Source organism: Crocodylus siamensis, chromosome 1, assembly GCF_052110815.1.
Source record: "Crocodylus siamensis isolate JL-2025a chromosome 1, ASM5211081v1, whole genome shotgun sequence".
Classification (NCBI taxonomy): domain Eukaryota; kingdom Metazoa; phylum Chordata; order Crocodylia; family Crocodylidae; genus Crocodylus; species Crocodylus siamensis.
In genome coordinates this window covers 299,257,015-299,273,555 of record NC_143395.1, presented here as the reverse complement: position 1 = coordinate 299,273,555, position 16,541 = coordinate 299,257,015, and the positions used below count along the sequence as shown (strand labels likewise).

The 16,541-nt window shown below is 47.9% G+C and overlaps 1 protein-coding gene across 1 annotated transcript in view; it reads right to left on the bottom strand.

Annotated features, from left to right (window-relative positions):
• Window positions 1–16,541, bottom strand: part of IL33R (interleukin 33 receptor) — a 118,796-nt gene that overhangs the window by 9,174 nt on the left and 93,081 nt on the right. Inside the window, exons 9-10 of the mRNA XM_090020726.1 lie at window positions 14,621–14,764; window positions 10,782–10,940 (exon numbers count right to left, since the gene is read on the bottom strand). Of these exons, the coding sequence (XP_089876852.1) occupies window positions 10,782–10,940; window positions 14,621–14,764 (303 nt within the window). The remainder of the gene's footprint in view (window positions 1–10,781; window positions 10,941–14,620; window positions 14,765–16,541) is intronic.

Sequence of the window (16,541 nt, the reverse complement as noted above, 5' to 3'; positions counted from 1 at the left end):
AACCCCCCAGAGTAGTCAGTCCCAGCCGTAGCCAGCCTATCGGGGCATGACACGGATGGGCACGTGCCACACCCCAAGGGTCCCCTCGGGCTCTGCGGCCCCCCCATCGGGCACCTCAGAGACAGCCGCCCAGACGGAGCCCATGGTTCCGGGCTCCGTGCAGACGGAGCCCCTGGCTCTTGGCTGCGGGGGCTGCCTGTCCCTTTTTCAGGCTCTGGGGCCCGGGAGCATGGCCACCTCCCCTTGCCGGGTCTGCTCCCTACCGGGGTCTCTGGAGCGCCAACTGGAGGAGCTCCAGGCCACAGTCCAGAGACTGCGTGCCATCAGGGACTGCGAGCAGGAGACAGACTCCTACTGCCAGGCCCTTCTCCCCCAGAGCCGCAGGGTAAAGCACCGTCTCCCTCCAGGACTAAGGAGGACTCTGGGACCTCCCGCTCTACCCAGTCAGGGGCATGGACCAAGGTGGTCAAGGGCCCGAAGGCCTGCCGCACCAAGGCCCCTCCCTTGCCGGAGCTTAGCAACAGGTTCGCACCTCTTGCAGCCCCAGCAGAGCCTGCTCAGTTGCCAGCTCCCGCAGGCAACCCAGGCTCAACCACAGCTACTGCCCCCACTCTTCCCAAGGCAAAATGAAAGGTGTTTGTTGTGGTAGACTCCATCCTGCGGGGGACTGAGGGGGCAATCTGCTGCCCCGACCCCTTAGCCCGGGAAGTCTGCTTCCCGGGGGCCCGCATCTGAGACATTGCGGAGAGGATCCCAAAGCTCCTCTGGCCCACAGACCACTATCCCATGCTCCTTATTCACATGGGCACCAATGACACAGCTCGGAGCACCCCCAGCCAGGTCATGAGGTGCTACAGGGATTTGGGAGCGGGGCTTAGGGGTCTGGGAGCTCAGGTGATGTTTTTGTCGATCCTCCCGGGCTATAGGCTGAGGAGGGAGAGGAGGATCCACGTAGTTTCATAGTTTCATAGTAGCTAGAGTCGGAAGGGACCTAGGTAGATCATCTAGTCCGACCCCCTGCCTTAGCAGGAAAGAGCACCGGGGTCAGATGACCCCGGCAAGGTGCTCATCTAACTTCCTTTTAAAAATCCCCAGGCTAGGAGCCTGCACCACTTCCCCTGGAAACCGGTTCCAGGCCCTAGCCGCCCTGACTGTGAAGTAGCGTCTCCTAATATCTAATCTAAACTTACCCTCCGCCAGTTTGTGACCATTATTCCTGGTCACTCCTGGCAGCGCACGGGGGAACAGGGACTCCCCCAATACCTGCTGATCCCCCCTGACCAGTTTGTAGCAGGCCACAAGGTCCCCCCTTAACCTTCTCTTGTGGAGGCTAAACAGGTTCAGGTCCCGTAGCCTCTCCTCATAAGGCCTGCCCTGCTGACCCCTGATCATACGAGTGGCCCTCCTCTAAACTCTCTCCATATTGTCCACGTCCCTCTTGAAGTGTGGCGCCCAGAACTGGACGCAGCACTCCAGCTGCGGCCTGACCAGTGCCGCATAGAGGGGGAGGATCACCTCCCTGGACCTGCTCGAGATGCATCTGTGGATGCATGACAGGGTACGGTTGGCCTTCTTGACTGCCTCCCCACACTGCCGGCCCATGTTCATCGTGGAGTCAATGACGACTCCAAGATCCTTTTCCGTCTCCGTGCTGGCAAGAGGGGAGTTCCCCAACCTGTAAGTGTGGTGCCGGTTCTTCCTCCCCATGTGCAACACCTTGCACTTATCAGTGTTAAACCCCATCCTATTCTCATCCGCCCACCGTTGCAACCTGTCAAGGTCAGCTTGTAGCCTATTGCACCCTTCTAGTGCACCCACATCCCCCCACATCTTAGTGTCATCAGCAAACTTGAACAGGGTGCTTTCTACCCCGTCATCCAAGTCACTGATGAAGATGTTGAACAGTGCAGGCCCGAGGACCGAGCCCTGCGGAACCCCACTGCCCACGTCCTTCCAGGTCGAGAAGAACCCATCCACTACCACCCTCTGGGTGCGGCCCTCCAACCAGTTGGCGACCCATTTGACCGTGTGGGCATCGACACCACAGTCTCCCAGCTTTTTGATGAGGACAGGGTGAGAGACAGTGTCGAAAGCCTTCCGGAAGTCCAAAAAGACTACATCCACAGCAACCCCTGCGTCTAATGATTTGGTGACCTGATCGTAAAAGGCCACCAGGTTGGTCTGACAAGACCTGCCACTGATGAACCCATGTTGGTTGCCCCTGAGCATGCATTCCCCCGCAAGGCCCTCCTGGATGTGTGCCAGGATAATTTTTTCAAAGAGCTTACCCGGGATTGAGGTAAGACTAACTGGCCTGTAATTTCCCGGGTCCTCTTTTTTTCCCTTTTTGAAGATAGGGACCACATTGACCCTCTTCCAGTCCTCCGACACCTCGCCAGAGCACCACGAGTGCTCATAGAGCCACGCCAGGGGTCCCGCAATGACCTCGGCCAGTTCCTGTAGAACCCTAGGGTGAAGATCGTCCGGACCAGCGGACTTGAACACGTCCAGCCTCTCCAGAAGTACCCTAACTAACTCCTCGCTAACCCCTGGCCCAGGCGTGTCTCTCTCGGGGCCCGAGGGGGGCCCAGCAGGGAGGTGGCTGAACTGGTCCCTACTTAGGAAGACAGAGGCAAAGAAATCATTAAATATGTTAGCTTTGTCATCTGGCGTGATGACTAAGTTGCCCATCGTGTCCTGCAGGGGCCCCACATTACCCGGGACCCTCTTTTTACCCCCTATGTATTTGAAGAAGGACTTCTTATTGTCCTTAATCCGGGAAGCTAGTCCTATCTCCAACTCTGCCTTGGCCCTCCTGACTGCCCCCCTACATCCTCAGGCGACTGTAACATAGTCCTTCTTGGTGATGACCCCATCTCTCCATTGGGTATATGCCTCCCTTTTAGCAAGGAGGCATTCCCAGATGTTCTTAGTGAGCCATGGGGGTTTATGTGCCCTCCTGCTTCCTTTGACCCTTGTTGGGATTACCTCCCTTTGGGCATGGAGGATCGTCTCCTTAAGGAGCAACCACTCACCTTCGACATCTGATTCCCTTCCCCTCTGGGTCCTCAGCGCTTCCCCAACGTTCCTCCTTAGCTTGTTGAAGTCAGCCCCCCTAAAGTCTAGGGCTGTTGCCTTGCTGCAGCCCTTTGCCACCTTACGCTGGATGGTGAATTCCAGCAAGCGATGATCACTGTCTCCCAGGTGGCCCATCACCAGCAGCCCCCTCACCAGGTCATCACCCGTGGCCAGCACCAGGTCCAACAAGGCGTCTCCCCTGGTGGGACTGTGCACCTCCTGGGTTAGATGGAGGTCCTGCACTCTGGCTAAGAACCGACGTGAGCGATCAGACTTGGCTGACTGCTCCTCCCAGCAGATGTCTGGGAAGTTCAGGTCCCCCATGATGACCACATCCTTAGCTCTCACTGCCTCTGTAAGCTGACCTAAGAATTCCTGGTCGAGCTCTTCTCCCTGGTTGGGAGGTCTATAGTAGACTCCCACCGTTAAGTCTCTCTCCCCTGGACTGCCTTTTACTCTAACCCAGAGCACCTCAGAGTGCCCCCCCTCTACCCCCTTGCTAATTAACGAGGAAGTATATTCCTCCTTGATGTAGAGTGCTACTCCTCCACCTTTCCTTCCTATCCTGTCCTTCCTGTATAGCCTGTAGCCCTTGACACTCACCGCCCAGTCATGCGATGAGTCCCACCACGTTTCTGTGATCCCTACTATGTCAGGGCTGGTGACAGCTAGGAGGAGGGCGAGTTCCTCCTGCTTCTTCCCCATACTTCGAGCATTCGTGTAGAGGCATTTGAGGCCTCCAACGGTTGTGCCCACTGACCCCCTAGTCTCAGCAATGCCCCGTCCCCCAGTAGTGAACCAAAGACTGTGGAGCTGGTGTCATTGGGAAGGCTTTGGCTTCCACGACCACAGCCCACTCTTTGGCGAGAGAGGCAGTGAGCTGCTGGGAAGAGATGGCCTCCACCTCTCCCCCCTGGGGAGGAGGCTCTTCTCAGCCAGGCTGGCTGACCTGCTCCACCGGGCTTTAAACTAAGCCCGCTGGGAGATGGGGGGAATACTGCCACTGCTGGCCCGCTGAGCAACCCTTGCAAAGCCAGCAGACCAAGGCACTTAAGGGAGCCCACCCCTGCCCCAACCCTGGCACAATCTGTGGATAAGGCAAGAGCCCCCAAGGGGACACTTGCCTGCCTGTACACTAATGCCAGGAGCCTGGGCAACAAGCAGGAGGAGCTCATCCTCCTGCTCAGTTTAAAGAATTATGACGTAATTGGGATAATGGAGACTTGGTGGGACTCCACCCATGACTGGACCATGGGTATAGAGGGCTATACCCTGTACAGGATGGATCGAGTTGACAAAAGGGGCGGGGGTGTAGCTCTCTATGTGAAGGAAAGCTACATGTCCCTGCAAGCTGATGTTGGCGACCAGCATGGACAGCTAGAGACCCTCTGGGTAAAAATTCGTGGGGAATACGGCACAGGGGACACAACGGTGGGAGTCTACTACAGACCTCCCACTCAAAGTCCTGAGCTTGACCAGGAGTTCACCTGGGAACTGACTGAGGCTGCTTGTTCCAGGACCTTGGTTATCATGGGTGACTTCAATTACCCGGACATCTCGTGGGAAGATCACTCAGCAAAATCCGAGCGGTCACAAAGCTTTCTCTCATGCGTGGATGACCTCTACCTGACTCAAGAAGTCTATGGGCCAACAAGAGGCAAAGCGCTGCTCAACCTGGTACTGGCTACGGGGGACGACCTAATCGGCGACCTAGTGATTGATGGGAAGCTGGGTGACAGCAACCACGAGCTGATCACCTTCACCATCTGCCGTAAAGCTGGCAAGTCAGTCAGCAACACAGAAGTCCTTGACTTCAGAAAAGCTGACTTTGACAAGCTCAGGAGGCTTGTCGGTCAGGCCCTTAGGGACCATGACCCCAGGGAGATGGGAGTTCAAGAAGAGTGGTTGCTTCTCAAGGAAGCGATCCTCAATGCACAAGCTAAATCTATTCCAACATGGAGGAAAGGCAGCAAGAAGGCACAGCAGCCTTCCTGGCTCTCCAGGGACCTAGCGGACCTCCTACGGCTAAAAAGGAAAGCCTACATAGGATGGAGGACGGGATTCACCTCCAAGGAGGATTATTCTGTGCTGGTCCAGTCCTGCAGGGAGCAAACCAGGAAAGCCAAGACTGAAACTGAACTCCAACTAGCTTCAAACATCAAGGACAACAAAAAGTCCTTTTTCAGATACATGGGGAGCTGGAGGAAAAGCAAGGGCAACGTTGGACCCCTGCTAAACCAGATGGGGAACTGACAACAGACACCCAGGAAAAAGCCAACCTATTATATAGGTACATTGCATCAGTCTTTCATGAGTCCCATGGGATGCCCATGCCTGCTATGGGACAGGGAGATCCGGGTGATGGGGATCCCCTACCCTCCATAAATGCTGACCTCATGAAGGAACACCTTTAGAAGCTGGATACCTTCAAGTCAGCCAGCCCTGACAATCTGCACCCCAGGGTACTCAAGGAGCTGGCAAACGTCATAGCCCAGCCCCTGGCACAGATCTTTGAAAACTCCTGGTGCTCTGGTGTAGTGCCCGAAGACTGGAAGAAGGCCAATGTGGTGCCGATCTTCAAGAAAGGGAGGAGAGTGGATCCAGCTAAATACAGGCCCATTAGTCTGACTTCTATCCTGGGAAAGATCTTAGAAAAGTTTATTAAGGAGGCCATCCTTGAGGGACTGGCCCAGGCTAACATTCTAAGGGACAGCCAGCACGGGTTTGTTGTGGGTAGGTCTTGTTTGACCAATCTCATTTCCTTCTACGACCAGGTGACCTATCACCTGGATGAGGGAGAAGAGATTGATGTCATATATCTTGACTTCAAAAAAGCTTTTGATCTGGTATCCCATGATCACCTCTTGGCCAAACTGGCCAATTGTGGCCTTGGCTCCACCACGATCCGCTGGCGGGGAAATTGGCTCCGTGGTCAGAACCAGAGGGTTGTAATTGATGGCAGTCACTCATCATGGTGCCCTGTGACCAGTGGGGTCCCTCAAGGCTCTGTCCTGGGACCCATCCTGTTCAACATCTTCATTAATGATGTGGACATTGGAGTCAGGAGTGGACTGGCCAAGTTCACTGATGACACCAAACTTTGGGGCAAAGCATCCACGCCAGAAGATAGGCGGGTGATCCAGGCTGACCTGGACAAGCTCAGCAAATGGGCAGACGAGAACCTGATGGTGTTTAACACCGAAAAATGCAAGGTTCTCCACCTTGGAAGGAAAAACCTGTAGCACCCTTAGAGGCTCGGCAGTGCTACATTGGATAGCACTACAGAAGAAAGAGACTTGGGGGTCATCATTGACCACAAGATGAACATGAGCCTGCAATGCGATGCTGCAGCTAGTAAAGAGACCAAAATGCTGGCGTGCATCCATAGATGCTTCTCGAGCAAATCCCAGGACGTCATTCTCCCCTTGTACTCGGCCTTGGTGAGGCCGCAGCTGGAGTACTGCGTCCAGTTTTGGGCTCCACAATTCAAAAAGGATGTGGAGAAGCTTGAGAGAGTCCAGAGGAGAGCCACGCGCATGATCAGAGGTCAGGAAAACAGATCTTACGATGATAGGCTGAGAGACATGGGACTCTTTAGGCTGGAAAAGCGCAGGCTCAGGGGTGATCTGATGGCCACCTATAAGTTTATCAGGGGTGACCACCAGCATCTGGGGGAACGTTTGTTCACCAGAGCGCCCCAAAGGATGATGAGGTTGAACGGTCATAAACTCCTACAAGACCATTTCAGGCTGGACATAAGGAAGAATTTCTTTACTGTTCAAGCCCCCAAGGTCTGGAACAGTCTGCCATCGGAGGTGGTTCAAGCACCTACATTGAACACCTTCAAGAGTAAATTGGATGCTTATCTTGCTGGGATCCTATGACCCCAGTTGACTTCTTGCCCTTTGGGCGGGGGGCTGGACTCGATGATCTCCTGAGGTCTCTTCCAGCCCTGATGTCTATGAAATCTATGAAATCCTCACCATTCTATATTGTACTGATCTCAGTAATGGTATCTCATTATGAAATCTTGTCCAGGCCCTTCTCATACAAACAGATGGAAAAGTTCTTCTGTAGACCCATGATCTCTTGTCATTGGTTTTCTTGAAAGTTGTTTGGATCCAGCATTGAAGAGTGCCACAGGTGTGACCTAGGTTGGCCTTGCCTTTGGCAGGGGCTTCAGAACTATCCGTGTTGAAATGATTCCTCAGGGTGTGATAAAATCAAGGGCCTTGGGGTGGCTTTAAAAGGAAGCTTCAAGAATAGCCTAGTGCCACAGTGCAGTAGTGGTAGCTATAGAATCACAGGATCATAGGAAAGTAGAACTGGATGGGATCTCATGAGGTCTAGCCCAGCCAGTGGTGGATTAAGATTTATTGGGGCCCTGGGCAAACAGTAAATTGGAGGCCCCCCACACCCCATTACACACATGAATGTATCAAGAAGCATGAATAAATAGACCCATTAAATACAGTGTCCTGGCTGTCCTCAAGGAGATCGAAATCAACACCTTTCAGGGGGAAGAAAATTGCAAACACTCCTCCTATCCCTCCCCTGCCCCCCAATACAACATTCTCCAAATTCTTCACCTCAGGCTCTGAGGAACCCTGCCAAACTCTGCTTTAAGCTTGGACCATCAGTGCAGACCATGTCTCCCTCCATGCTTCTTTCTTTCTGCTCTCTGCTACCAAAATTTCTTTGGAAGCCAGAATTATATTACCTTTCCAGAACAGCTCCCATAGGCTACTGGGAGGTGACAGAGTCTATCCTCCTAGCTCTATCTTCCAGCATAAAAAAGGGGAGAGTCAGCTTCCTGGGTGCCACTAACTGCAGGAGGGACAGGTTGTGTGCACAGTAGGAACTATCACAGGAAGCTCCTGAGTTCCTTAGCTTCTGAGTCTGAGGTTGGAGTACCCTAGTTAGCACTTAGACCAGTGCTCCAACCTAAATCACCCAGTATTCTTTTTTTGCAACAAGAGCATACTGTTTGCTCATATTCAGCTTACAGTCTACTGTCACGAGCCAGTCGGTTCCCAGTCTGTATTTGTGCATGCAATTATTCCATCCCAAGTGCATGACTTTGCAATTGTCCTTTCTTAAATATCTTCTGATTGATAGCAAACCATTTCTGCATGGGCAACGCGCAGGCGGGGCATGGGGCCCGGGGGGGCGGGGGGGTTGGGGACGGCACATACCCCTCTCTGAGAGCACTGGTACCGCTCCTGAGAGCAATCTATTGAGATCATTCTGGGTCCTAACCCTTCTCTCTGGAACATCTGCAACTCCACCTGGCTTGATGCCATCCACAAGCTTGTTAAGTTTGCACTCAATCCCATTGTCAAATTATTATTAATGAAGACATTATACAATACTACATAGGACAGATTTGTGGGGCACCCCATTGGTATCTCCTCCCAACTAGACATTGAGCCATTGAGGATTAGGCATTGAGCATAAGGATCCAAACACTTATGTAGCCACCTTACCGTATTTTCATCTAGTCTGTATTTCCCTAGCTTGTGAATGAGAATATTGTGAGACAGTGTCCAAAGCTTTGCTAAAGCCAAATTAGATCACACCCACTGCTCTCCCTTCATCCACACAGCCTGTCATCTTATCACAGAAGGAAATCAAGTTGATCAGTTATGACCAGGGATCCTGGTTTTCTCTGTTTAAAAACTTCAACTTCTCTGATAAAAAAAATTGCAAATTCTCTGAATTCCTCTCACACACACCAGACATACTTGCAGGAGCTGCTTTCCAGGCTGTCTGGTAACCATGTGCAAGTATATGTGTACACAGGCACATGGCACCCCCTGCCTAAACACCCTCCTCCCACTCCCTCCAGCCCCTTGCAGGCTGGAACTCTGCCAACTGTTTCAGGCATGTTTCTCCTTTAAAGGAGAAAATCTAGGTTTTTCTCCTTAAAATGAGAAAATCTGGGTTTTACCATGTTTTTCTGGTGAATGGAAAACATGGATCCCTGGTAATGACTTGTTCTTGGTAAATCCATGCTAGCTGTTCCTGGTCACCTTGTTCTTTTCTAGATGCTTCACAAGAGGTTGCTTGAGAACCTATTCCATGATCTTTCCAGGTATCAAGGTTAGCTTGACTGGTCTATAGTTCCCTGGATCCTCCTTCTTCCCTTTACCAAAGATAGACGCTATTTTCCTCTTTCCAGTCATCTGGGACCTTACCTGACCTTCACAAGTTCTCAATGAGGCTCGCCAATGGCTCCAAAATTAACTCAACCAATGCTTTCAGTACCCTAGGATGCATAAGATCCATCCCTGCAGACTTGAAGGCATCTAGCTTCTGTAAGTAATCCCTAACCTGTTCTGTCATTAAGGTGTTTGTCTCCTTCCCTATCTTTGCTGCCCACTGCACTCGTCACCTGCTTACTGCCTCTCTTTGTGAAAACTGAAGTAAAAAGGCATTAAATAACTTCAGCCTTCTCTGAATTATGCACAACCAAATTGCCTTCCACGTTCAGTAATAGACCTGTGGTTTCTCTGGTTTTCCTCTTACTTTGGACATACTTGGAGAATCTTTTTTTTATTGCCTTTTATGTTCCTTGCCAGTTGCACATGCTTTGGTCTTCCAAATTTTCTCCCTGCAGTACTCTTTTGTACTTTTCCCTAATACTATGAACAGGTTTCCACTTTTTATAGGATTCCTTTTTTGAGTTAAAACTTAGTGAAGAGATTGCTATCTAGCTGGGCTGGTTTCCTGTTGTACTACCCATGTCTCATTCTGTTGGGCTAGCTTGCTCCTGCACCCTTAAGAAGGTCTCCTGAAAGTACAGCCAGCAATCCTGGTTTGCTTTGTCTCTCAGACTTTCCTCCCAGCGTTTGTTAAGATCTGCTTTTCTGAAGTCCATGCTAACACTGGCTCCGTGTATGCTAAGGCACATGCAACTACATATGGACTGATCCTAGCTGTGCACCAGCATTTAAAAAGGGAGGTATCATCTGATCAACCTGACCCATGCATCATGGAGGGCACATAGGCAAACAGACCAGTCAGTCCTGGTAGCATGCAAAGCACTATGGGATAGCAGCACATAGTACAGATAAGCCCACAAGATTAGTACATGTTAAGTTACTAACAACAAACTTGGTACGCTTTCAAATAAGAGTATAGACTACACATTTGCACACCAATGAAATCATATTGTAAATTGTAATTGTAAAATAATTGTGTTGTGTTAATGCAAGCCATTTCAATGCACATAGAGTGAGGTTAATGTGAACTCACCCCCCTCCATATAGACAGGCCTTGAGTAATAAGAGCCAGAATTAAACTTTAATTGTAACCGTGCTTTAGTTTTCCTTCCTAGTTCCTTGCAAAGCTGCTCACATGGAGCTCAGTTGCAACTTTGCCACAAATCCTGAGTAAAAACCAATATGTAGCTGCCTAAGAGTTACAATCTAGGGTTCCAATATCCACCTGCCCTAGGAGAGTAAATAATCAACACCACTAAACTGTATTTTACTGACTCTGGAAAACAGCCTTGTCCTGGCCCTTGCTTCTAACTTACATGCACAGAAGATACTATCAGTCAGAGAGTGATACCCAGGATGTGAGTAGCTTGCTCAGGCTTACAGACTAGCTTCCTCCTCCTGTATGTGGAACTGTAACCTAGATCAGAATCAGCTCCAAAGTTACAAGTTTTTTCTTGCAAAATACATTGTGATGCTTACCTTCCCCTGGAAATATCTCTCTCCCATAAATACACAGTTTATAGCCACATTTATTTTCTAAAACATCTGGCAGAATCTGGTGAACAAAATCATCCACAAAATTAGCTTTGCTAGTGGCATCTGTGGGGTAGATAACATATGCATCGTACATCTTGCCATCTGCAAGTTAAAACAGGGAAGAAGCACAAGGCTTTTAGTATGAATTAGAAGCTATATCAAGAGTTAGAAAAGAAAAAAAATTGTTAGAAATGTATTTCATTAGATCATCATATTAAAAAGAATATTATTAACCAGTATGAGGGTTTACATACTAACAGGAATGCACAGCAAGTTTTGGTGTTCCACCATTATGACTTAAGCCCCAGTCCTACAAACATTGAATTCTTTGTGCAACATTGCAGGATCATTGCCTTTGTGTGCTAAAAGCTCTGTCCCAAGGACCAGTGATCCAGAATGGTCATAGTAAGGATTAAAGAAGCTAATGGACCTCAGCATGAATCCAGTATATCTATCAGCATTTGTTCCTTCAGTGGCAGCATGTGTTCACATTTTTTGCTGTCCTAAGACCATATACGTCATTTGAATTCTTCCTGCCTGTAGAATGAGCTGCTCACTCCCACAACACCTTACATGTTTGAAGGAAGAAACAGTTCACTTGGAAATAGCTGGTGTTGCCCAATTTAAATTCTCATAAAATATAGAATTGGAAGGAACCTCAGGAGACATTCAGCTCAACCCCCTGCATGAAGGCAGGATGTGCTATTTCCAAACTATTCCAGACAAAATATCTATCTGAGTCTTTTCTTGGAAGCCTTCAATGAAGCTGATGCCACAGAATTTCTGGTCAGAGCCCTCCTCATTGTCTCTTTTTTTACATTTTCCCCTCTTCCATTTCCTTCCTACTCCAATCACAAGCCCTTTGTAGCTCAATCTGCCTCTTCCTTCTGCTTAACTGATCTTTGTTCCTTTGACTTTAGGCATAATTAGGAATGTTGGTACTAGGATCTAATTTATATCAAAGGTGCCATGCAAAAGTAAATAATTGTCTGTTAGACAGGGGAAAAGGTGCATATAGTCAAGGCAATATATTCCATAATTAACCCATGGAGCAATAACATCCTAATGGAGTGATTTGTATTAGTTTACCTCCATTTGCAATAGAACAGCTAGGGCTATGTCCTGCAAGTCTTTACTTACAGTAAATATAAAATATTTTCTCCCCAAAACATTTAAGCATGCTTAAAAACACAACATATTTAAAAATGTGTTATCAGCTTTGTGTGCATGTATGTGGGTACTTTTTTGCTTTGATTCATAAAAGCTGTTGTTTTTCCATTAATATTTGGGCATTCCATGCTCCAAGCACTTTTAAACAATTGAAATCGGTAACTATATATTTATATATCATCAACTAATGGGAGACTATCACCCAGGACTGCCTCAGATGAAGAAAGAGTCATCTGCATGGATCTCAGTACTTGAAACTTTATGATGACACCAGGAGATAGAAAAGCAGGAGCAGCAGAAACAGAATGGCACACCGAATCAAGAATCAGGAACCACTCAACCCACGTGGAAACACATGCCCAAGTTCAGAAGAGTCTGTCGATCCTAGGTCAATCTTGTCAGCCATCTTTGGACCTACAGATAAGACATTCATGGAAGACAATCATCCCCAACTATGAGGGATTGCCGAAAAAGAAAAAATATCATATGGGAAAATTAGCTATTTTCCTTCAGAATGTAACATACCAAAGAGGAATTTCTGTTTAAATGTTCTGTTGCATAGCAGTTTAATTACAGCATTTGAAAAGAACACATGAAAAACCAAGAGCTTTGTGCAGGGATTGCAAGATAGGTGATCTAGAGCTAATGCACCTTGTATCTGTAATTCCAAATACTTTTTTCCCTCCAATTGCTAAATTTAGAAAACAGCCTGCAGCTATATATAAAGGGTCTGATTCTCTGCTGTTGTGCACATTGTTTAGACATTTATTCTTGCACACAGTGGCTATAGGAACAACGTGAGTATAGTGGTTGCTCCTTAAGGAAGCAATCCAAGAAGCACAAAGGGAGTCCATCCCAGCCTGTAGGAAAGGTGATAAAAGGGATCAACAACCCCCTTGGCTCAATGGGGAATTCATGGACCTCCTATGTCTAAAAAGAGAGGCTTATAAAAGATGGAAAACAGGAAACACCACTAAGCAGGAATATTTTGCACTGGTCTGCACCTGCAGGGAGCGAACTAGGAAAGCCAAGGCTGTAACTAAACTTCAGCTGGCTACATAAATCAAGGACAATGAATAGTACTTCTTCAGTTATGTGGGGGGTCAACAGAAAAACAAGGGCAACATTGGACCCCTGCTAAACCAGCTGGGGCAGCTGACTGACAACACCTAGAAAGAAAACAATCTGCTTAATGATTACTTTGCATCCTGTTTAACCAATCGCATTTCCTTCTATGACCAGGGGACGTACCACCTGGACAAAAGGGAAGAGGTTGATATCATATATTTGGATTTTAAAAAAGCCTTTGACCTGGTGTCCCATTATGCCCTCCTGGAAAAATTGGGCAACTGTGGCCTCAACTACTCCACAGTCTGATGGCTGGGGAACAGGCTCCAAGATCAGACCCAGAAAGTGCTGCCAGAACCAAATCAACATGGCACTCAGTGACTAGTGGTGTCCCCCAAGCTCCATTCTTGGACCTGTACTCTTTAATGTCTTCATAAATGATCTGGACACTGGTGTCAGAAGCAGACTGGCTAAGTTTGCTGATGACACCAAACTTTGGGGAAGAGAGTCCACACTTGAGGATAGGCTGGTGATCCAAGCCAAACTAGATAGGCTGGCAAGGTAGGTGAATGAAAACCTGATGACATTCAATACAGAGAAGTGTAAGGTGCTCTACATTGGTAAAAAAATCCATATTGCACTTATAGTTTCAGCAATGCTACACTCCCTAGCACCATGACCAAAAGAGACTTGGGGGTCATGATTGACCACAAGGTGAACATGAGCCACCAATGTGATACAGGAGCTGGCAAACAAAACTCTGACTTGTATCTACCAATGTAGCTCAAGCAAGATCCAGGATGTCATCCTCCCACTGTACTCTGCCTTGGTGAGGCCGCAACTGGAGTACTGCATCCAATTCTGGGCTCCACAATTTAGGAAGGACATGGAGAAGCTTGAGGAAGTCCGGAGAAGAGCCACACGCATGATCAGAGGGCAAGAGAACAGATCTTATGAGGAGAGGCTGAGAGCCATGGGACTCTTCAGCCTGGAGAAGCGCAGGCTCAGGAATGACTTGGTGGCAGCCTATAAGTATATAAGGGGTGTGCATCAGGATCTGGGGGCATGCCTGTTCACCAGAGCACCCTAAGGGATGACAAGGTCTAACGGTCACAAACTCCTCCAAGACCATTTTAGACTAGACATAAGGAAAAACTTCTTTACTGTCTAAGCCCCAAGGCCTGGAACAGACTGCCCCCAGAAGTGGTGCAAGCACCTACCCTGGACACTTTTAAGAAACATTTGGATGCGTATCTTGCTGGGATCCTTTGACCCTAGCTGACTTTCTGCCCCTTGGGCAGGGGGCTGGACCCAATGATCTTATGAGGTCCTTTTCAGCCTTAATGTCTATGAAATCTATGAAAATGGTACTCTTATGCCCTTGTGTTGTGTCAGGTGTAAATGACCTACAAAATGTAAGAAAGTGAAGAAGAATCAGACCTAAAGTACATATCATCCGCCTATGCAACTGAATTATTTAACAGCAATTTATCTCCTTCACTTATCTTTTTACCCAAAAAGCCCTTGCACAAATTCTTACTCACCATCCTTGGTTGTGTAGGGGTTAAATACCTTCCGATACAGGAGGACAATATCGATTAGGAAAAAATGGTAAAATACGATCAACAGCACTATCATAACTAACAAAATAAGAAACCCTATGATCATGTAGGTGCGGTGATGATTGACTGCAAAGAAAAAGAAACAAAAAAAATGATAACATTAACATGAAATAAACTAATTTCAGCATCCAAGCCTCAGTTTCACACCCATACTCCAGAACTTATGTGAAGGATTAGGGAAATTATAACAGCTTCCTCTTTTCCAGGAAGCAGAAGCATTAGCTCCACTGCCAAAAGGTGGGTCAGGGACTGTGTGGTGAGACAGGAATATTATAGTCACTGCACTGAAAGGTCTCTCCACATTGGCCTACTTCCCAGAGATGATACTGTAGCTGGATGAGGTTCACAGCCCTCCTCTACTAGGTGCGATTCAGCTAATACATTAAGATGCCCTCCCCCAATGGCACTTTCCAATCAATGGTAGCATCAACTAATACACGGAGAGAGCCTTCCCCTCTGTCTTATTCACAGAAATCACGTCAGAGGAAGGGAATATGGATTAAACTGTGAGGTACTCTGTTATTGGTTACCTACCTTAGGTATTTAATTTGGTTTATTTAAGCTTTTTCTACATTAAACAACTAATATTAGATTGTTTACTTTTGCCTTTTAGTCTGCTTCATTTACATTTCTAACATATCCCCACATTATAAGTTCAACAAAAAGAAATTTTTAAATACTTCCATGGCAGAAAATAAGGATCACTTCAAAGTCACCTTTAATATCACCATATGGGAACACTAGAAATGCTATACTAAGTCAGACCCTGGGTCCGTTGGGCCCTTTCTCTCATAGATGCAAAAGTGGATGCTAAAATAAAAGTATTTAAGCGAGTCATACCTAAATTGACTGGTCCCCTGGCATGTTCCTCCTACAGTTTCTGGTATTCAGAGGACAAGAAAGTTCTAATTTTGGAACTGCACTCCAAACTATCACATTTAATACCCCCTGATAGACCTATCCTCCATGAATTTGTCCACGCAGCTTTTGAACCTGATTAAAATTAGCCTGTACAGCATCTTATGGCAATGAATGATTAATTACACACTGTGTGAGAAAAAAAACTTTATTTTATAGCAGCTGCGTAATGATTTCTGAGCATGTCCCCTAGTTCTTGTACAGAGAGAAATATAATGAATAGCAAATCCCCATTCATTTTCTCCATTTCACTCATGATTTTTTAGATCTCTGTTATATCCCACTTAAGTCAGTTTCTTTTCAAAGTTGAAAACCCTTATCCCATTAAGGGCCTTCCTACACATTCATTTTAGGTGGCTCCTAGAGCTCTTAACTCCTGGATTGCCCACATATTCCACTCCAGGGCAGGTTTAGCTCTGATCCGTGTTACCCAGCTCATGTTCCATTAATGTGTGGGGCCTTTCCCCGTAAATGAACTGCCCAAGTTGCAGTCCTTCAGCATCCTAGGATGCAATGTCCCTTTCCCCACCCTCCTGCTCTGTGTGGACAAACTTTCCACCTGCTGAACTCTGCTGTCCAGAGAGCAGTTCTGGCACCAAGCCAACTTCCCCTCTCTCTTCCAGGGGTGTGACCTTCCCAGCCCCAGGGGTGCAACCTGCAGAGCATGTCAGCTACCCAGGTTGCAGGGCACATTTGAGTCCTAGAATGGAGTCTAGAAGGGGTGGGGAAGGAACAAGATAGGGTGCTGGATTGGGTACCCATGATCTGGGGCTTCCTTCCTGGGGCAGGGCCAGTAGTTCCCCCACAAGTGCCTTCCCTCACCACTCCCACCTCCCAGCCACCCCAGGAAGCATGACCAGCAACCCCACACCTCAATTCTAAATCCCAGTTTATTAAAACATGAGACCTTCTTTAATTTACTGCC